Source organism: Anabrus simplex, chromosome 1, assembly GCF_040414725.1.
Source record: "Anabrus simplex isolate iqAnaSimp1 chromosome 1, ASM4041472v1, whole genome shotgun sequence".
NCBI classification, from domain to species: Eukaryota; Metazoa; Arthropoda; class Insecta; order Orthoptera; family Tettigoniidae; genus Anabrus; species Anabrus simplex.
Genome location: NC_090265.1, coordinates 1,555,973,726 through 1,555,996,853, shown reverse-complemented (window position 1 = coordinate 1,555,996,853; position 23,128 = coordinate 1,555,973,726). Strand labels below are relative to the sequence as shown.

The 23,128-nt window shown below is 38.0% G+C and overlaps 1 protein-coding gene across 1 annotated transcript in view; it reads left to right on the top strand.

The window, feature by feature from the left end:
- Positions 1-23,128, top strand: part of cic (Putative transcription factor capicua) — a 519,891-nt gene that overhangs the window by 466,230 nt on the left and 30,533 nt on the right. The window contains exons 20-21 of the mRNA XM_067138869.2: positions 6,581-6,694; positions 10,535-10,710. Of these exons, the coding sequence (XP_066994970.2) occupies positions 6,581-6,694; positions 10,535-10,710 (290 nt within the window). The remainder of the gene's footprint in view (positions 1-6,580; positions 6,695-10,534; positions 10,711-23,128) is intronic.

Below are 23,128 nucleotides of genomic sequence, written 5' to 3'. Positions count from 1 at the left end.
AGTAAATGATCCGTCAAGATTCTGCCGTATTCCAGGCTCATATTCATCCTAATTGAGCACACATTAATGCCTTACACACAAGATCAAGCAATATTTAAACTCATGATCCTTATTCATTCATTTAACCCGAGATGAAAACTTATTATTATTATTATTATTATTATTATTATTATTATTATTATTATTATTATTATTATTATTATTAGATGTGCTAGATCTCAAATTCGCATAAACCAGGGTTCGACAATATGCCAGATGACACTAACAAGCCTTAAATCATACAAGAAGAATTTTTTTAATAGAAAACTGGCGTAACAAAACATGCCGTAGATCTGTCCCACACGACTTCCAAAAAACTATTTCCAAATTAGATTAATTCTCGGTGAGGACAATGATTTTTAAATAACACTAGATTAGTAAATGGGACAGTCAGAATAATCGTAGAAGACACACGCATGTTCTAGCTATTCTAATAGAGACCAATAATCACTCACACACACATGACAATACTACCATATCCCATGTGAAAGAAGGATGAAAATATTCAAGACTACTGCAAGACTAGAAGAAATATTACCACTAATGAATAAGTAAGCATTATTTCTACAAAAATGAACAGATAAATATTAGAAAAATGGTACTTAAATGAATGATGAAACTGGATCTCTGCCGGTGATCTGGAATCTCTGGATTACATGCAGTGGGTTATCTGCTCCCGTCGTTATCTCCCCATGTCAGAAGTCGCCTACATTTTAACACACAATTGTAGCCGTGATGTTCAATGCAGAGTTGTGTTAGGTCTTCTCTTCAAAGCTGAGTAACATCTTGAGCACTCGAAACAACACGTAGCGATCTTCTTTCTTCTGACACAGTAGAAGTTGAAACTAACAAGCAATTTTAGAAGATATTCTGCACACACGCGTGATGAGTTTTAAAGATGAATGACACGTAACTTTGCCTGTAAAATCTGCCAGACTAGTTGACTAAGGTGTTGCTGAAGGTAGTTGATTTGCACTGCCGAATAGAAATATTTTAAGTTCAATGACAGAGTGTAAGTCAGAGCTCGGTGAAAATCCGTAAGTAAAAGTACGAGAATCAGAGAGCATTTCTTCCAGAAACTGGGGTATTTAAGCAATTCACAATGAGGGCGTCACCACAGTGGTTCGTAATTGGTCATTGTCATACACCTGATAGGCTATTACAATTCTCGAAAGTACCTTTCATTTGAAGACTTGGACATGCGTAATTCAGATCGAAGCGACCTTGACGGCTCTTAGTAGGTTACGTGGGACAGCTGACAGCTCGATAACAAAATCAATACTCTGCTCCCTCGCTGGTAGGACCGGTTCTGTACAAGTGAGAACATCTCTACTCCTCAGGCTCGGAAAATTATTGTCCGGGCTAATGAAATAGCCTTGTACATGCAGACACAATTAATACTTACTGTAGGCCAGAATTGAAGGGGACAATACATACATACATACATACATACATACATACATACATACATACATACATACATACATACATACATACATTATCATTATAGATTGTTATGCCTTTCAGCGTACAGTCTGCAAGCCTCTGTGAATTTACTAAACGTTGCCACAATCCTCGATTTGCAACTAGTGTTGTGGCCTCATTTAGTTCTGTACCTCTTATCTTTAAATCGTTAAAAACTGAGTCTAACCATCGTCGTCTTGGTCTACCTCTACCTTTCTTACCCTCCATAACAGAGTCCATTATTCTCCTCGGTAACCTATCCTCCTCCATTCGCCTCACATGACTCCACCACCAAAGCTGGTTTATGCGTACAGCTTCATCCATCGAGTTCATTTCTAAATTAGTCTTTATCTCCACATTCCCAGTACCCTCCTGCCATTGTTCCCACCTGTTTGAACCAGCAATCATTCTTGCTTCGTCACCATAAGACCTATCTGTGTCGTTGTGACGTAAAGCCCCTAGCAAAAAAAAAATCATTCTTGCTACTTTCATGTCTGTTACTTCTAACTAATGAATAAGATATCCTGAACCGGGCGAGTTGGCCGTGCGTGTAGAGGTGCGCGGCTGTGAGCTTGCATCCGGGAGATAGTAGGTTCGAATCCCACTATCGGCAGCCCTGAAAATGGTTTTCCGTGGCTTCCCATTTTCACACCAGGCAAATGCTGGGGCTGTACCTTAATTAAGGTCACGGCCGCTTCCTTCCAACTCCTAGGCCTTTCCTATCCCATCGTCGCCATAAGACCTATCTGTGTCAGTGCGACGTAAGCCCCTAAAAAAAAAAAATATTACCATCCTAGGAGAACACACAACCTAAATACTTGAAATTATTGACCTGTTCTAGCTTTGTATCACCAATCTCACATTCAGTTCTGTTGAATTTCTTACCTACTGACATCAGTTTAGTCTTTGAAAGGCTAATTTTCATACCATACTCATTGCACCTATTTTCAAGTTCCAAGATATTAGACTGCAGGCTTTTGGCACAATCTGCCATTAAGACCAAGTCGTCAGCATAAGCCAGACTACTTACTAAATTTCCACTTAACTGAATCCCTCCCTGCCATTTTATACCTTTCAGCAGATGATCCATGTAAACTACGAACAGCAAACATGTAAGATTACAGCCTTGTCTAACCCCTGTAAGTACCCTGAACCAAGAATTCATTCTGCCATCAATTCTCACTGAAACCCAATTGTCAACATAAATGCCTTTGATTAATTTTAATAATTTACCTTTAATTCCATAGTCCCCCAGTATAGCGAACATCTTTTCCCTCGGTACCCTGTCATATGCTTTCTCTAGATCCACGGAACATAAACACAACTGCCTATTCCTCTCGTAGCATTTTTCATTTACCTGGCACATACTGAAAATCTGATCCTGACAGCCTGTCTGTGGTCTGAAACCACACTGGTTTTTATCCAATTTCCTCTCAACGACTGATCACAACCTACCTTCCAAGATGCCAGTGAAATCTTTGTGTGGTATACTAATCAATGAGATACCTCGATAGTTATTGCAATCCTTCCTGTTCCCTTGCTTATAGATAGGTGCAATTACTGCTTTTGTCCAATCTGAAGGTACCTTACCAACACTCCATGCTAATTTTACTACTCTATGAAGCCATTTCATCCCTGCCTTCCCACTATAGTTCACCATTTCAGGTCTAATTTCATCTATTCCTTCTGCTTTATGAAAATGGAGTTTATTTACCATCCTTTCCACTTCTTCAAGCATAATTTCACCAACATCATGTTTCTCCTCCCCATGAGCTTAGATGTTCAGAACACCACCAGGATGATTTCCTTTTACATTGAGAAGATGTTCAAAATATTCCCTCCTCCTCTCCAGTGATTCCCTGGGATCTGTTATGAGTTCACCTGAATTACTCAAAACACTGTTCATTTCCTTTTTCCCTCCCTTCCTAAGATTCTTTATTACTGTCCTGAAAAGTTTCCCTGCTGCTTGACCTAGCCTTTCCAGGTTATTACCAAAATCTTCCCACGACTTCTTTTTGCATTCAACAACTATTTGTTTCGCTCTGTTTCTTTCATCTACATACAAATCGCTGTCTGCCTCGGCCCTTGTTTGGAGCCTTTTCTGATAAGCCTTCTTTTTACATTTACAAGCTGCTCTCACTTCATCATTCCACCAAGATGTTCATCTTTTCTCATTTTTACACACAGTAGTTCCTAGGCATTCCCTTGCTGTTCCTACTACAGCATCCCTGTATGCCACCCATTCACTTTCTATATCCTGAACCTGCTTACTGTCCACTGTCCGAAATTTCTCACTAATCATATCCATGTACTTCTGTCTAATTTCCTCATCCTGGAGATTTTCTACCCTTATTCGTTTGCAGACAGATTTCACTTTCTCTACCCTAGGCCTAGAGATACTTAGTTCACTACAGATCAGATAGTGGTCTGTATCATCGAAAAATCCCCGGAAAACTCATACATTCCTAACAGATTTCCTGAATTTGAAGTCTGTTAAGATATAGTCTATTATGGATCTGGTACCCCTAGCCTCCCATGTGTAGCGGTGAATAGCCTTATGCTTGAAAAATGTACTCGTAACTGCTAAACCCATACTAGCACAGAAGTGCAGCAAATGGTTCCCATTCCCATTAGCTTCCATATCTTCCCCACATTTACCAATCGCCCTTTCGTATCCTTCAGTTCTATTCCCAACTCTCGCATTGAAATCGCCCGTTAGCACTATTCTATCCTTGCTGTTGACCCTGACCACGATGTCACTCAGTGCTTCATAAAACTTGTCAACTTCATGCTCATCTGCACCCTCACATGGTGAATACACAGAGACAATTCTAATCCTAATTCCTCCAACTGACAAATCTACCCACATCGTTCTCTCATTTACGTGCCTAATGGAAAGTATGTTGCGTGCAATGTTATTTGTGACAAAGAGCCCTACCCCGGACTCTGTTCTTCCCTTTCTAACACCTGTCAGGTATACTTTATAATCTCCTATCTCTTCCTCATTATCTCCCCTTACCTGAATATCACTTACTCCTAGCACATCCAGATGCATCCTCTTTGCTGACTCACTCAGCCAGTTCTACTTTCTTTCTTCCATAAGCCCCATTAATATTGATAGCTCCCCATCGAATTCCATTTCGTTCGCCAAGTTGTTTCCCTCGCCTGTCAAATGGGAGTGGGACTCCATTACTCCCATAGGTCCGAGGCTTGCTTAAAATGTTCTGAGCTCGGTAAATTCATGAAGTAGGATGCTACCCTACTTGCACATAGTCCAAGTGAGGATCTCTCCTCTAACGGGTTATGGACCACCGGTGAATTGTATAGTCCTAACCGCCTGAGCACAAGGAGGGCCATGACTCAGAATATGTCCGAGATGCCCACTCCCATTCCATAGCAACTGGTATCCCTACTCTCAGGACCACTTACTAGACCACTCAGCCGTTGCCCATGGTTCACGAACTAGGACGTGACTACAGTAACCCACACCATGATATCCAGAATTTTTTCATCCATTTAGACAGCCTGTTTTTAACTCTCTTCTTTAGTACTGAACCCACAGTTTTGAATTTATTCACGTTTTTATTAATTCTCTAACACACACTTGAGGAAGTTGTATACAGAATTCGCTTCTCATTCTCCCAGCAAATTGGTACTTCTAAAAATCTACAGCATACGGATATCCGCTTTCAGCACTTAATTCAGAAACCATAAAACCCTCTAAACTGATCGATTACTGCGGTATAAGAAACAGTCATGTTGTACGCTGTGCAGCAGCTTATTGTGGACTAGTTGAGACCATGACATCGCTGGACAAACTGTGCGTGTCAGACAGCTATTACATCATCCACTCACCCAGACACGACACAGAGAATAACCGGCAACTTGACTGGGGCTCACACTGTATGAATCAATTCAGTCTAGGTACTTCATCCAATGATTTTTCATTGACATGACTACTGAAAGGTGCCTTTATCGATATTCATTCATGTCTATCGAACTGTGATTGTTGTGTTATCATAGATAGCCTAAAAGCAAAATCTTGATAAATTAAGGTGTTTAACCCATATCTGGATATCTCAAAGTCCCAGGTGTGTGTAAAACACTCGATAAATAGTCGACAAAAGTGTATTGTCCCTATGCAAAGTGATTATCTCATCATTTATTTGTACAACAGCTAGTTAAGTACGTATTTATATTGTAGAAGCTATCATTTTTTTTAAATGCACTAAAGGAAAACAGCTGCCTGTTTGGTCCCATGCACACCAACGATTACAAAGAAATAGACAGCAAGTAGCCAGTCATCTCATAGGTCAGTTTGAATTGGAGAAAACAGTTTCTGAAGCCCTTACTTGCTGTTTCCCAGCCATGGATCCATTCTTTCAGTCCTCAGTCTCGACAATTAAATAAGTGTGGCACCCTATGGTTTTCCAAAACCGAAAAAGCCAAGGAAAATCTCAGCTGGAAATTTACCACCATTCTCTTGCAATTGAAATGTAGTTATCCATGTTGATTTCCTTTGTGAAGGCAGGATTATCAGTGCAGAATATACTCTGTCATTTTATGGAAAGAAATTATAAAAAAAATAACATCTGTTCCAGACGAAAACTAGAGGATATTAAATTTCCTTCTTCCAAGGATAGATGATAAAAGACCTCACAGTAACAGAAAATTAATGGACACCACCTGGAAACTGAAGTGGAACCCTTAACCCATCCAGATTAGAGTGACAGTTACTCAAAAGAAAACTTAAATAAAAGTGATGTTTGAGTATGATAAAGCAGTGATCAAGTGTTTTTGAATGGGTATATGCCTGACCTAGAATTTTGAGAAAAGAGAGTAAAACAGTTACAAGAACTCTGGAAACAACATATAGGGGCATACGGGGATTACTTTGAAGGATAATATAGAAAACAAGTTTGTTAGTAGTAAAGAATTTTCTTTAGAAAAATTAGTTCTCATTATATTTGAACCATATTGTACTTCTATGTCTTGTATTTGTTATTATTTCTTGTTGCTTCTCCTGCTATATTTCATTCTCTAATACTGAGACCTTTTTCTAATTTACATTTTGCAGCTGCTGAGGATGATGGAGAGTCAGATGTCGGTGTTTCTCAGACTCCTAAATCTACAAACAAGCTAGTTGGAAACACCTTCTTTGGACCAGATTTTAACTTGGATGCCTTCCGAGGTTTGTACTTTCTATTTTATATATGTATATACGGAGAGAGAGACTTCTTGATTTCTTTTCCTTTAAAGGCAAATTGTATCATAATCATTTATTTCACTTACGCTACTACATGCTAATTTGGTAATACTGCACGTGTCATAAACTATACGAAGTACACTGGAGTATGCTGCACCTGTACCGTCCTTCAGTCTGCGTGCTGCGTATGTGTCTGGCAGGAGTAACGTGATTATCTTAAAAAGTTACAGTGCTTGATGTTTAAAAAAATACTATTGACTGAAAACACAATTTTTTCATATATGTTTGCATCAAAATTTAGGTTATGGTAAAAATTCAACTTGCATACATGTCAACTTGAGAAAAGAGACCCGGAAAGATTTATGTACGTCGAGTACTGTCTCTACATGCATTCATTGTTAATTAACCAGTAGTAAGGAGGTAATAAAGACTGAATGTGTAGGACGTGCTTCGCATATAAAAGGAATGCTTCGTGTTGATCAGAAGTTGGGTTGACGCTCGAAATGTTACAGTATAAGAACAATTGCAATATACTTCTCTGTGACCACGCTGGTGAACGGTCCATGTTGTGTGTGTCCAGAGGTTCAAACCCAGTGCCTCCAAAATATTTTTATGCTTATATTTTAATCCCATGTGAGCTGCAGTAATGAAAACCAATCACATTTGATGTACACAGTTTATGGTGATGCAGTATGCACAGTACAAATGCCTGACTGATGTTCTGATCTTGTACAGTGACCTGTGAGCTGGTATGAGAATTGTTCTCACTAGCATCACGTACAGCTTCTTCATTACCAGATGTCACTGGAGCATCTCAAACAGGTTGTTCCCTTCCAACAGATGTTGTCTTTCAATCCTTCAAAACATATCTACAATGAGTAGTCTTCTTCCTCCAGGAATTTGTTCATGATATAAGCATCGTGCTCCCCGTGGAGTAATATCCACGTACTTATCACCTTCCACACAGTGGTTACTTGTACAAGAACTGTGATTCAATAACATAGACAGGTTTGCCTTGCTGCGAAGACCACAGTGAATAGAATTATGCCCTTCAAGCCCAGATAGTTTGAATCATTCACAATGAATAGAGCTATGGCTATTTTCTGAATGAATGGATTAAGCATAATGTTGACAATAGTATATACAATTCATTCGTCCTTAGTCGGTGTTTACGTGGAGATATTTATTATGCCTGTATTTATTATAACCCCATTATAAGGATATCTGAGATTTCAGGGGTCTATTCCACAAAAGTATGATATTGTACATTACAAGTAAATTCTCTAGTAACTAGTACAAATACCAGAGCTTCTGTTCCACAAAAGGATTTTCTACAGTTGTACTTTACTACTCCATACTTACAAATTACCAGTGTGTTTTTATGAATATGTCCCACAAAAGTACTAGTACTTGTAACTTACTAGTGAATTGAGTATTCTCTACCAGTGAAAGGACAGTAATATATAAATGTACTAGTGCTATTCAAATATACTTATTTCAGATACATTTGGATAAATATGTGGTCGAGCAGTAGTGATAGTGATGGTGATGAAAATGAAAACTACTGTCTGTACAGGGAAAGAATAAACTTCCAGTTTAACACTGTATTTGAATACAATGAGCGTTTTAGGTTAAGCACAATACAAGCGGAACAACTTTAGATAGATATTGAGCATAGATTAAAACATCCTACAAACAGAAATAAATCTCTCTGCTAAACAACAGTTACTAACAACACTATATTGGCTAGGAAATGGTGGTCAGTACCATGGTATTGCAGATATGCATGGGATGTGAAAATCTTCGGTCTGTAGGAATACATTCTGTGGTAGCTGCAATAAATGATATAAAATTTCCTCAAATTGTTTGTTGGCCTGAAAATACTGAACAAACATGTTCCAAGAAGGACATTCATGGAATCATTAATGAGCAGAATATCTCTCACATACGCCAAACTTTTCCCAAGTCAAATATTTCCATCCAACCATTTATTTTGTCTTGTTTTTCCAGACTCTCACTGAATGCACCAAAAATATCATCTTTCCTTCTTTCTATTTCCTGGAAAATGAATAACTTCGTTTCTCTTGACACCATTATAACAATTCATGCAGTGTTTGCAATTTTGTAACAATTAAGTTTGGCGGCTGAATATCGTTATTAGCGGCATCTGATACCTAATGACAGACCAAGGTATGTCAGACTATCGTGGAACATATGCGAGGATCGCGGAAGAACAGAATGAGTTATAATAACAGAGTAATTTCATATCATCAAAGAAATAAACTGAAAAATAACATTGTAGCATTAAGAAATTCATAGAAATATTAGAGTTCTTTGAATCTTTGCTGCATAACTTATCTTAAAATACGATATTACGATAAATGAGGAAAGCATAACCTAATTCAGTGAATGGAATACGAAGTTAAACAGCTGATTCATGTTATGACATAGTATGTTCATTGATATGTCATCACTTGTAAAACTTGTAACAATTTACTGGTAATATACAAGAGACCTTCAATTTTTTGTGGAACAGAAATGTACATCTCCATACAGTACAAGAAACCTCACTAGTAACTTGTAATGTACAAGACCATACTTTTGTGGAATAGGCCCCAGGAATGCCAACTCTTCATAAGGGACGCCTATCTGAATGCAAAATGAAGATAAGAAAAGACAAAAGTAAACAAGGATTTGAACCATCACTGCTCTGAGAAGCCTTGTATTTACTCTTTCACACAGCTACTTTAAGTGAGCCCGGGCGAGTTGGCTGTGCGGTTAGGAGCGCTCAGCTGTGAGCTCGCATCCGGGAGATAGTGGGTTTGAACCCCACTGTCGGCAGCCCTGAAGATGGTTTTCCATGGTTTCCTATTTTCACACCAGGCAAATGCTGGGCCTGTACCTTAATCATGGCCATGGCCGCTTCCTTCCCATTCCTAGGCCTGTCCTGTCCCATCGTCACCATAAGACCTATCTGTGTCGGTGCGACATAAAACAAATAGCAGAAGAAAAAGAAAAAAAGTACTTTAAGTGAGCATCTTTGGACATTTTAACTCTGTATTCACGAAGAGACTATAGTTGGTTTTTTTTTTTTTGTTTGTTTGTTTGTTTGTTTGTTGTTTTTTTTTTGTTTTTTTTATTGTTTGTATGTTACGTCCTTATGGCCTCGTTTTAAAACTTTATTGAAAGCTCTAACATTAGTAATTAAACGGTGCGAACTATCACACCTCCTGTATTCCATTTATGTGCCAAAGGTTATACCAAAGTTTAAAAAACATTTTTCTATTAGTTTTGAAGCGACAAAATTGTATGTTATGGTTGTGAATATGGTCGTAACCTATTATATCGTCTGTGATATCTCTCCACTCTTTTCTCTCAAACAGATATGGCCAATTGGACCTATACACAATAAGGGTTGTTGTAGTTTGTACAGTACAGTAACATTTCATAAGAATGGTTAGAAAAGTGGACTCTGGGCCAAGTAAAAAAGGTAGTGTTTTTAAGATGGGCCTCACTCACTGCCTTGTGCATTTTTGCATTGTATAGTGAAGCGTATATACGGCTACATGTAAGTCAAATTATTGTAAGATGTCGCATAAGATATGACTAAGAAATAGTTAATTCCTACCAGGTTGCATATGTTCAAGGAAAATTAGGTACAGCTGATTCACCCAGTATGTTGTTATTTATGAAGGTGTCTATTTTAATTTGCATTTAATTTCAATATAGCTGCTTATTGAAAATATTTAGTTATGTAATTAATCCCATGAATATTGAAAGCAAGATATTTCAGACACCTAAAGCTTGTAATATTCTGCTTGGCAGGCTCAGAACTAGCAGATGGTGGTGAAGCTAGTTCACCTCGAACACCCAAGACACCTGGTGGTAAAGAAGCAGAGAAGGGGCACCGTCGTGTATTGGAACAGAGAAGGCAGCTTGTGATGCAATTGTTTCAGGAGCAAGGCTTCTTTCCATCTACACAAGCAACCTCTGCATTCCAGGTTAGGTTTGGTTTGTTTTGTTTTGTTTTGTTTGTGTGTTTGTTTGTTTGTTTGTTTGTTTGTTTGTTTGTTTGTTTGTTTGTTTGTTTGTTTGTTTGTTTGTTTGTTTGTTTGTTTGTTTAATATTTGTAGATTAATGTCATTCAACTGACATTACTCATCATTGTTAATTGATGGAGAATATTAACACTTTGAACCCCAAGCTTGAGTATAGCTCAGGCTGATAGTGATGTGCGCTTGGTTCAAATGTGGGACTGACTAGAGCTCGCATATTTTAATGTGTAGAAAATATGTTACAGTAATTTATCAGGTTGCAGCTTTGGAGACACCTTCCGCCTATATCGCTCATTGACTTGAATGCTTGCTTGATCGGTGCTGCTACTTCGTGCGATGTTATGGCAATAAAACAGTCCAGTGAAGATTGCTGCCAAATGACCCATGCTGCTGCTTCTATACATTGTGTGGTTTGATTATGTGTTTGTATGATCTAAAATCTGGCAAATATTCTGTGGGATTCAGATTTAGTGGAAGTGTTAGAAGAACCTTTATTGATTCTGATTCGGAAGGAGAGGTGGATAATGTCGATGTCAATCCATATTTCAGTGTAAGCCTAAATAGATCATCAGGTAAGTTGCAAGTAATATAACTATACTTTCATTTATTCATTTGTCTATCTATCTGGCAAATGTTCCAGTCAACCCAAAAAATGTACAACACGAATGGGCTACATTGCGAAAAGTAATCGCAGAATCAAGTGAGAAACCCATTGGTTTTAAGAAAAAGGTTAAGGCAGGACTGGTTTGATCATAACAACAAAGAAATTTTTTGTGTCATCAACACTGAACGAGAAGCTCATCTATCCCTTCTTCCAGGTCCATATTCAGGCTCAAAGAAAGTGCACTTTCTCGACCTGAAGCGTAACTGTCAGGGGCAAATACGAGAGATAAAGAATAACTGGTGGCAATAGAAAACTCAAGAACTGCAAAGTATGTCTGATGCCTGAGACCTGCATAACTTCTAGGCAGGAATAAAAGAGTTGTATGGCCCAACTCACTCTTCCTCCAGGACACTGAATAGTGCTAATAATGCTACCACTATTACTGATAGTCGAGAAATCCTAGAGCATTGGAAGGAACATTTCTCCACACTTCTCAATCGGCGTTCAAGTGTAGATGAAGATTTTCTGAATGATGTGCCTCTACATCCCTACATCCCCAACAACCATGGATGGCTCTCCCACCAACAGTCAAGGAATTCAATGCTGTTCTCAGTAAAGTGAAACCTGGCAAGGCTCCTCTGGAATTGTTTCAAAGCGGAGGCCCATCTCTAAGGATCAGACTTCATACACTTATCCTTTTAATATGGGAAACCTGCGAAATACCTGGTGACCTTAAAAATGTCACTATCATTACTCTTTTCAAAAAAGGTGAACGTAGTGTTTGTGGCAACTATTGGGGTATATCATTGCTATCTATAGCAGGTAAAATTCTTGCTATAATTTTGCTCAATTGCCTGAAGATTATTTCCAAGAGGATCCTTCCCAAGTCGCAGTGCAGTTTTCCAACGTCAACAGGTACAACAGATATGATCTTCTGTGCTAGGCAAATCCAGGAAAAATGCAGAGAGCAACAGGCTCCTTTATACCTAGTGTTCTATGACCTGGAAAAGGCTTTCGACTCAGTCCTGAGACCAGCTACTGTATGTGGACAGCACTCAAACACTTTGGCTGTCCACAGCATTTTGTAAATCTGGTCGAGGCTTTACACGATAACACCGCCTGGGCAAATCATTCATCAAAATATTATTTCTGAACCATTTCTAATTACTCATGGATTGAAACAGGGATGTGTGCTTGGTTCAACATTCTTCGTTCCTTATCTAGCTGCCATGCTATATGGAATATCTACAGACAACCAAAGTGTAAAGGACAGGTATCGCTTTGAGATAAGATAATACCCATCTCCCATAATCTCGAAAACACAGATCAGGGAGAGGGTATTGTTTATTCTAATCTTTTTTTTTTTATACATGCAGTATACAAATGTTGATATCCTTTAGTATAATTATAAATAAAAATTAAATAAAAAACAGAAATAAAGCAGTGTCAGGAAAGATCATAAATCAATTTTAACATATAAATTATTTAGAAGTTGAACAGAGAACGAATATTAGAAAAAATTATGCTAATAAATGCAACTTTAAATAGCAAAACACAAACGAAAAGGAAACATGAGACTTCTTGGACATGCCATCAGGTCCATCAGATACTCCGGAAATGTGACACTCCAAAGTGAGGGTCACCACAGTGGTCATCCTCAGTCCTTGCATACCACGTCCAACGTCTCCACTGAATATTAATATTATCTTTTCAGAACATGCAGTTCAAAATAGAATATGACGGTTCATTATTTATATGCTATAAAAATAGATATCGCTTCGATGGAGGACTGTTCAATTTGACTAGACTTCGCTCCCAGAAGCCTCCTAGGATTTCCTTCATTCTTGAGAAAGTGCATGCTATAAGCATTGACACTGCCATCATTGGCCATCGTCTCAGATGGATAGGACACGTCGTTCACATTGAGTGAAACCAGACCTCCTCATCAACTCCTGTATGGTGAACTTTGCTCTAGCACAAGGCTTCATGGAGCGCCTTTGAGACATTTCAAAGATCAGCTAAAGCATACTATGAAAAGAGCTGGAATTAACACTCAATCCTGAGATATGCTTGCTGAGAATCATACACTTTGGAGCCACACTGTTTCTAGATCAGTTACAGTGTTTGAAGAGGAATGATGACGATGTCAAGAGGACAAACGACGAGCATGGAAGCTCCGTCAAGCTCAGCCCTGCCCTCCCCGAGCCATTCCATGTGATCTTTGTCAACGTATGTTTCATGCCAAGATTGGGCTACTAAGTCATATGAAACATGTTTACTCAAATACGAGTTGCAGCCAATGACGATGACTATCTATCGCAGTGGTGTATCGTCACTTATTACAAGTGTATTTTGATTCATATTTCAATCAGAACAATGGAATTTTTATATGTTATAATACATGTAAACAAGGAACTACTGAAGATAATACAGGTGTATGCTCAACAGACAGAATGTAGCGTGGAAGAAAAAGAAGAGTTCGTCAATGAACTGGAAACACATATTGTTGGAGATGGGATCATGATAATGGGAAATCTGAATACTCGTGTGGGAACTGATAGAATGGGGTATGAGAACGTTCTGGGCCCACATGGTTATGGCGATAGAAATGAAAATGGAGAGAAACTGTTGGACTTTTGTATCAAAAATAACCTGATAATAAAGAACACATGGTTTATGAAGAGGAACAGCCATAAGATCAGCCGATATAGTTTGGATGGACAGTATGGAACACTTGTAGATTTTATAATAACAGACCGAGAATAGGGAAGATACGTCATGAATACGAAGATAATCCCTAGTGAAAGTATGGTAGGTGATCATAGATTATTGATTGTGGAATTAAAACAAGTAAAAATCCCTAAAATTGTATTGAAGGAAAAGCCAAAGATTAGGATTAGGATTTGGGAATTGGAGGAGGATAAAAGAATGGCATTCCAAGATTGTATAAAAAGAAATTTGCCTAACATGTAAATAAGAAGCGGAGAAGAATAGTGGGACAATTTAAGACAGACATTTGTGGGAGCAGCAATTGAGGTATGCGGGAAAACAAAAGCAAAGGTTAGGGGAAAGGAGACATGGTGGTGGACAGACAAAATAAAAAAAGGAATAAAAGAAAGGAACAAGGTGAAGAAAGAAATGGATAAGAAAAAGCAGAAAACGTATCAGGGATGAGAATAAGATACAAAGGTTACATGTAGAATACTAAAGATTAAAACTACAAGTAAAGAGGAGTATCAAGGAAGAAAAGGAGAAATGTTGGGGAGAGTTTATGAACAAAATTGAGCAAGATAGTTGAGGAAATCAGAAACTATTATACACAGAATTAAATCAAAAAGAGTAAATCAAGAAAAAATCAAGGCATTAGAGAGAGAAGATGGATCCATAGTACATGATGAAAAGGGTCTTCAGAAGGTGATGGCAAAGTATTTTGAAAAACTTTATAATGAGGATGACTGCTCGGAGGAAGAAGGAGATAAGAAATGGAAATAATAGATGGAGAAAACGAAGAGAACCCAATAACATTTTTGGAACTTGAAAGGGCAGTGAAAGCAATGACCAAAAGTAAAGCAAGTGGAAAAGAGGAAGTCAATGCTGATATGATTAAGGCAGCAGGAAGCATTGGACTACAGTGGCTATACTGAGCCCTCAATGCCATATGGAAGGATGAAAGGATACCTGAAGATTGGCAACAAGGAAGTATTGTACCACTGTTCAGAAAAGGAAATTGGAAGAAATGTGAAAATTATAGAGTTACAACCCTATTATCACATGGGCTAAAAATAATGGAGAAAGTCATAAACAAAAGATGGAGGGATATAATAGGAACACAGTTAGAGGAAGAACAATATGGCTTTAGACCAAATGGATCAACAGTAGACTTAATATTTCAGTGCAAACGATAATGGAAAAACATCTAGAAAGGAACAAGGAAATCATATTCGTATTTTTGGATTTGGAAAAATCTTATGATACAGTTACGAAAAAACATGTATGGGAATGCCTACTGAAAAGGAATGTACCAAAATCATTAATCAACAAGATAAAAATGTTGTATTGTGAGACTGAAAGCAGTGTAAAGTAGGGAGTGGTGACAAACATTTTATACAAAAAGAGGTCTCAAGCATGGAAGTGCACTGTCGCCATTATTTTTTATTATATTGATAGATGAAATCATATCAACATGTAAAACAGAGTATCAGTAGTCATGAAGTGAATGCTTTGGTTTTTGCAGATGATGTGGTGATTTGGGGAAAGGGAGGAAAGGAAGTACAAAGAGACTGGACATTTAGAATGAAAATCACCGGGCGAGTTGGCCGTGCGCGTAGAGGCGCGCGGCTGTGAGCTTGCATCCGGGAGATCGTGGGTTCGAGTCCCACTGTCGGCAGCCCTGAAGATGGTTTTCCGTGGTTTCCCATTTTCACACCAGGCAAATGCTGGGGCTGTACCTTAATTAAGGCCACGGCCGTTTCCTTCCAACTCCTAGGCCTTTCTATCCCATCGTCGCCATAAGACCTGTCTGTGTCGGTGCGACATAAAGCAACTAGCTAGAATGAAAATCTGAAGGAGTTTGGAATGGTAATCAGTAAAAGGAAAACTGTAGTCATGCATTGTGGAAAAGAGAAAAAGAGAAGCCAAGTGAACATAGACGGAGAATGGTTAGAGAATGTAGAACAGTTTACATATCTGGGTAGCATTATTAATGGAAGTAAAGAAATCAACCCTGAAATTAACAACAGACTAAGTAAAGGTGCAACATTTTATCATCAAGTCAGAGAGCTTTTATGGGATGACAAAGTATCCAAGAGAACAAAATTAACATTATATGAACAGTATTTCATACCAATAGTAACATACGGACTAGAAACTCTGGTAACTAATAAGAGACAAGATAGTAAGATCCAAGCGTATAAATGAAATTTTTAAGAACATAGGTTAAAAAGACAAGATGAGATAGGATTCAAAATATTATAATCAGAGAAGAGCTATAGAACCGTTAGTACAGAACATACAGAAAGCAAGACTGAGATGATTCGGACATGTAAAAAGAATGGGAAAGGAACAGGTAGCAAGAAGGGAATTGGAACGAGAAGTTAAGGGAAAGAGATCAATTGGAAGACTGAGAAGAAGGTGGATGGATCAGATTTGGAAGGACATTAGAGAAGCTGGATTGGATGTGGTGGAAGTAATGGAGCAGGAAAAGTGGAAGGACAGAAAGGAGGGGAGAAGGCTTGTTAACCACATCCGGACGACTGTGGAATTGGGACGTTGATGATGGTGATTATGGTGATGATGCTGATGATGATGATCAGACAAGTGTTTACGGCTGTCTGCGGTCTGGTCACTCCTGTTCTGGAACTTGGCACTGTTAGAATGGCAGCATTGTACTGTTGGTTAAAAGTGAGAAAATGTGCGGTTTTTCATTTGATCGAGTATTTCATATGATGGCATTGCTTTTAATCGTGACATTCCTACTGGTGTCATTGTAATGGCCTATGTTGACTTCAGTTGGGAAAACCACAAAGACAGTCTTTCTGAGGATATAAAAAGCAGGTGGAGAGCGAGTGTCTGCCATTATAATGAAAACTGCCCAACTTGATTGTGACTGATTGTAGACAAAAGGGCCTGCCATTAAACTGAAATTCCCTAACCCATTCTTCACATGATAAAAGATGTATGGTGACTTCTCCGTCACCTAGAATGCAGTAAGAGCTATGCAATTTAATACGATCTTACTACCTGTACACTACTTACTTAGAATTCTGTATACAGTGTAAAATTCTGTAGCAAAGCACGGGTACATCAGCTAGTTATTGTTTATAGTTGTAACATTGTTGTAATCTAATTTTTTGGAGGTCTTGATTAAAGATTACATTACTTTTTATGCTCTTCCAAAACATGTTTCATTAAATTTTCTTAACTTTTTCAGTGGTAGTCACAGGATTGTCAGCCATCTAACAGGGCACTTGTAAAGACATTAACCTCTGCTCAGGTTAAAATATATGCGACTTAACAGCGTCCAAGATATGTACAGTAAAATATATCCCAGGCCTACATTAAAATGTGTCGATCATTAGGTAACTTAATACTAGTGGCAATATTGCAGTAAAAGAGTAATAAATGAATAATTAAAAGATGTTAATAATGTAACTCTGAAGAAGAGAACAGTAAAACAGTTCGATATACTCCAAATCCATAATTCATAGTACTTCAAAAGTATGCGTGAACGAATGTGTTACACATACTGGAGTGTTAGGTCTGAATCTTGAGATTCTCAGTCACTTTCTGTGTCGGATTCCTTGAACTCTCACTCAAAACCAGAATCCTGAAGATCGATAATAAAAGGCTCCATTACACTGTATATTGGAAGCTCCCTTTTGAAATCCTCTTCCTGTAGCTTCTCTGAGTGTGTGACACAATCACTCCACACCTTTACTGTAATTCTCACTACAGCCTCCTGAGTAAGCTTTCAACATCAGCAATCTTTGAAGTTACATATAATTTACAAACTTTATTCCACCTACTCAATACTGTACAGTAATTGCAATGTCTATAAATAGATTACAATATGTTATCAAGGGACTAGTTTCGACCCTATGTGGGTCATCATCAGCCTAAGATACACTTACGGATTTGCCGAAGTCCTAAGACAAAATTACATTGTGGAAATAAATTTTTTTTAAAGAATGAACTGTGTATGATGCGATAATATACATTATAAAATGGTGGAGTGATGAAATGTTATAGATAAAATAATGTTGTACTGATCAATGACAAACAAAATTTTCAGGTTTGGCATCAATTACAATTAGACTGTAAGAATAGTATCTCACAGTTTTTTACAATGATGATTAAAATATGCCCTTGTTAGTATATACTCTAAAATTGCACTTTAAAAGTGTAAAATGCCAGTTGAATGCAAAGTCCAGATTCTTCTATTGAGTTCTAAATTTTGAGTGCATCTTCAGGTAGAGAATTGAAAGTTGAACATTGGCACAGAGAGTGTCTGTCGTGCTTGAGGTCCAATATTTCTGATACAGAAATTAAATGTAGATAAAACCATATGACATTCTTATAATATAATGGATTCTTGCTGTGGTGTGAGGAAAATTCCCAGTCCAAGTTGGAACCAGCAGAACCTGATGATGTAAAAGTTAGAATTAATGCGAGATATTTTAAACGAAGGGAATGGCGAAAAACGAAGAAAGAACACGATGAGTACTCGCATTGTGTGCAATGTGACCGGTAGAGTGCAATTAGAGGAATGAGAATGGCATGGAATAGGAGGGGAAGAAAGTTGGTGAAGGGAGGAGCAATCCAGTGGAGCGGGTAGCGTGTGAAGGGAGGGACTGGGAAGTGGCTTGGGGGGGGGAATGATGGTGATTGTATCGATGGAGGACCTTTAATTAACTTAAAGAAAGACTTTTGATCCGCTAAATTGTTTTTTCTGAAATAGGTAATGAATAAATCAAATAAAATATTAGACTTTTCCATTATTTCAATAAGGTTATAGTTAGCATTAAAGTACTGGTCCAGATGTATATAAAAATTCTCAGTTATATTAAGCAGAGGGCCCTTGTTAGCTATTTCAAGAATGTCCATGTCTAATTCAATATTTGTGAATTTATAATTGTAATCGACCGTAGCTGAAAATTTATTATATTTGACTGCGTTGATGTGTTCCAAATATCTTATATTAAAACTTCTTCCAGTTTGCCCTACATAAGAAATATTAGTGCAGGAGTTACATTTGAGCCTGTAAACACCTAATTTTGCATACCTGTTGACCTTGTTGATGTGTGATGTGTTGTGTAGAATGTGTGTACTGTTATTATTGGTTTTGAATGCTATTTTTACGCGTTTTTTTTCCTTGAAAATATTAGTGATCTTATGAATTTTGTTTTTAAAAGTGAAAGTGGAAAAGGATTCGTATTTAGGTAGTTCTTTCTTTAAGTGTTGTTTTGGGACGAAATTTATGTTTATTGATAATACTTTCTATAAAGTGGCTGCCGAAGCCATTGACTTTTGCTATACTGCAAATAGTATTCAGTTCAATGGAAAGATCTTTCTTGGTCATGGGTATGTTGAATGCTCGATGAACTAGGCTATTATATGTTGCTCTTTTGTGAGGTTGGGGGCGAGTTGAATCTTGATGAATAGTAACTGCAGTCTGGCAATGGGTTCACCGGTCTCAGGTATTTTTGTGGAAATTTACCTTGATTTCCTTGAGCACACTAAATTTGACAACAAATTTGATAATATCCTCTTCTGGGCCAGGTATGTTAATGATGTTCTGGCAATTATAAATGAAAAATCAACAGACGCTCCCACCACCCTTCAAGGGCTAAATAACATCGACCCCCACATCAGATTTACTCTGGAATCAGAAACAGATCAAAAGATCAACTTTGTAGATCTAACCATCATAAGACATCCAGGTTCTTTAACCTATAAAATTTATAGAAAACCCACCCAATCCGAACGGTCCCGATCTAGTTTTCCAGGCAGCGGTCTTTTAGATGCCCGGTCTGCCCACATCGGTAGCATTTCCAAGGTTCTTCCTCAATTGAGGTTTTCGTTTTTGAGGCATGGTAACTTGTTTCTTCGTCTAATTTTGCTACGATGTGACGGAGCTCTTCAAATGTTTTTGGTTGTGCCACCTTAACTAGTGATTGAACCTTATCATGTAGCAGCTCAATTATATAAGGGATGCTCGTGTCAATATTCTCCCCTTCGTGGACTCTCTTAAAGAGCTGGAGTTTTTTAATTATGAAAGCTCCTGCTTTTATTCCACTGGGTTGTGGTTCAGTTAGGAACTTCTTTTGTACTGAAGTTTGGACAGCCTCCGAGCCAAATCTCTGGATGAATTCTTTCTTGAATTCCTCCCAATACAGGCTGAGCCCTTTAATGTTCTGCCACCAAGCCCCTGCTGACGCTTTTAGTTGCTGGTTGACAATTTGCAAGTATATTTCCATAAGTATATTTGTCCCACCCAGTAGAGACTCCAATGTCTTTAGAAATGTTTTAGGACACTCCTCGAGCCTTTCCGGCAGGCTGTCTTTGATAACTCTGGGATCAACCTGTAGCCCAAGGGGGAGGTCCATACTTCTGCCAGGTTGACTACTGCCTATAAAAATGTTTTTCTCCAGGGATAAAAATTTTTCTATTAACCTCGGATTCAAACTTCGTAAATTTCTGGCCCACTTCGGTTTTAAGATTGTTGGATTCCCGCTTGATTTCTCCTATCTTCTCCTCGACTTTGTTTTACAAGGTGTGCAAATCACTTACTACTTTATCTATATCTAATTCTAAACTGCTGATTTTATCATTTTTGAAATATCTTCTTTCAGATCTTTGATGAAAGAGTTGATTTGGCCCTTTATTTCTTGAGGCTGGGCCTCAATTTTACACTTGAGTTTTTCGGACTGGGCCTCGATTTTTCCAGACTGGGCCTGAATCAATGCAGTTAGTTGTGCGAACGTAATGCTTACCCAATCGTTAGTTTCTTCCTTTGAGCTGACTGCGAAGTTGAAACTGCCTGGGTCCTCCTCGTTGTCTATCAAATCCTGGCACAGCCTCTCCTGTAGGTCCGCTTTGCTTCCAGCTGTCGTTAAACCTCAGGATGCCAGCGCTTTCCGTAACATCGCCACGGTCATTTGTTCGATCTTCATTGCCGAGTCTTGAAGTGTCCTGTCCTGTACGATCGCCATTTTTATCATTCTGCAATGCGATTTTATTTTATGTAAATAAATATCACACGAGAGCACGTTCACTTCCTTGTAAAAAAATTATTTACACGGTAAGTCACAACACACAATTATACATACTAGCTAGTGACACTGCAACTCTTAATAGCGGAGTACCCTGAAGTCGATTCTGACAAATACAGGTATCAACAACACTGACTCGCGCACTATAACATACACTCTCTTCAATTCACCGCCTCCGCCTCAGAGCTCCACAGTCACTCGCAGTCCATCACTTGCCTTCGAGTCCAACCTGACTGCGACTACACTCACTCCGAGTCCAACACTGACTGAGTCCTGACTTGGTTTGTTCACTTACTGGCAGCTCGATATATATACTATTCGATCAACCATCTAGAATAATAGATTTCTGGAAGGGTTCTTACAACACTGTAATGGAACATACTCGAACATCGATCGACCAGCTAGTCGAATGGAGTACTCCAGTAATGGATCCAACTCGAACTTTTGTTACCGTTTACCAATACACATGGAAATCTCTACAACATTCCTAACGTCTCTGTATGTATCTGGATATTAAAACCTTACAGTAAGTTTCCAGAACCCTTCATATATACCAAATTATAGTACAATAAGTCTAATATACAAACATTATAGAATTTTCTACTGCTTTCGACCATGTGGATTTTGAGGTTAAAGCTATACACAATAGATATTTGAGGTTATACAAAGTTTATAATACATATCTACAGGGAAGCCATGTTAGTCGTTTAACATTTAATAAAAGATAATTAAACATTTAATAAAATATAATTAAAATATATTAAACATAATAATTGAAGGTTTTACACCAGTTACAATGTCGTACGTACGACACAGTGACACATACCTTTTCTTGTATTCAACAGGAAATATTATCGGAACATAGGCTGGACTTGGTGAGTGTCCAGTTCTTCTGTTTTTGATGAAATTTACACTACATATTCTTGAGTAAGTCATAGGTTGCCAAAGTGATCCATCAATGCTAAAAATTAATACCAAAATTAAATTAAATTAAATTAAAGCAGGTCAGTTGAACTTACTGCAAGTTTGTGCAGTATGTATATGTGTACTTACATCATTTGGTTGACCGCTTATATCCATCGCCTCCTTTGGTCCACTTCTATCGCTTGTTTTGGAAAACAATAAAATTGTACTTCACTTCCTGTATTTGAGTAATTATTGGGACATTTCAAACACAACAGTTGTGTTTTACTTGATCTCCTTTTTCTCTGCGATTATCATTGGAGTAACTACACACTCATAATAGAACAGGGACTGCAAGTCTGGAGTCTCCCTCACGTCTGGTTTTCCGCCTGGCCGCTGGAACGACACGCACGGTGCATATAGATGATGATGATGATTATTGGCTTTATGTCCCACTAACTACTATGACGATTTTCGGAGACACCATTGTGCCAGAATTCAGTCCCGCAGGAGTTCTTTTACATGCCAATAAATCTACAGACACGAGGCTGACATATTTCAGCACCTTCGAATACCACCGGACTGAGCCAGGATCGAACCTGCCAAGTTGGGGTCAGAAGGCCTGCGCCTCAACTGTCTGAGCCACTCAGCCTGGTGGTGCCTATAGGTCCTTATATTAAATTTACTTTAAAACGCAAGACTAATAGATCCCTCAGTTATCTCGATATCATGATTACTAGGAACAATTTCTTTTATGACATATTCAGAAAACCAACTTCGAATATAATAAGACAGGACTCACAAGTGGTACCCACAAAAAAGCCATCTTTTACAGTCTGATTCACAAAGCTTTAAATCTACCTGTATCAGGTTAAAAATTGAAAAAAAAAAAAAAAAAAAGATATTAATAACATTTACAACATCACCATTATCAATGGATACAATAGAGATTTTGTCATCAATTTACTTAATAAAGCAAAAAATAAACCATCCACTAAATTAATCACAGATCCATTAGAAAAAATGCACATTCTTCTTTTTTATTGTATAGTAACACTTCCTCAATTTAAAGATTGCATAAACGACA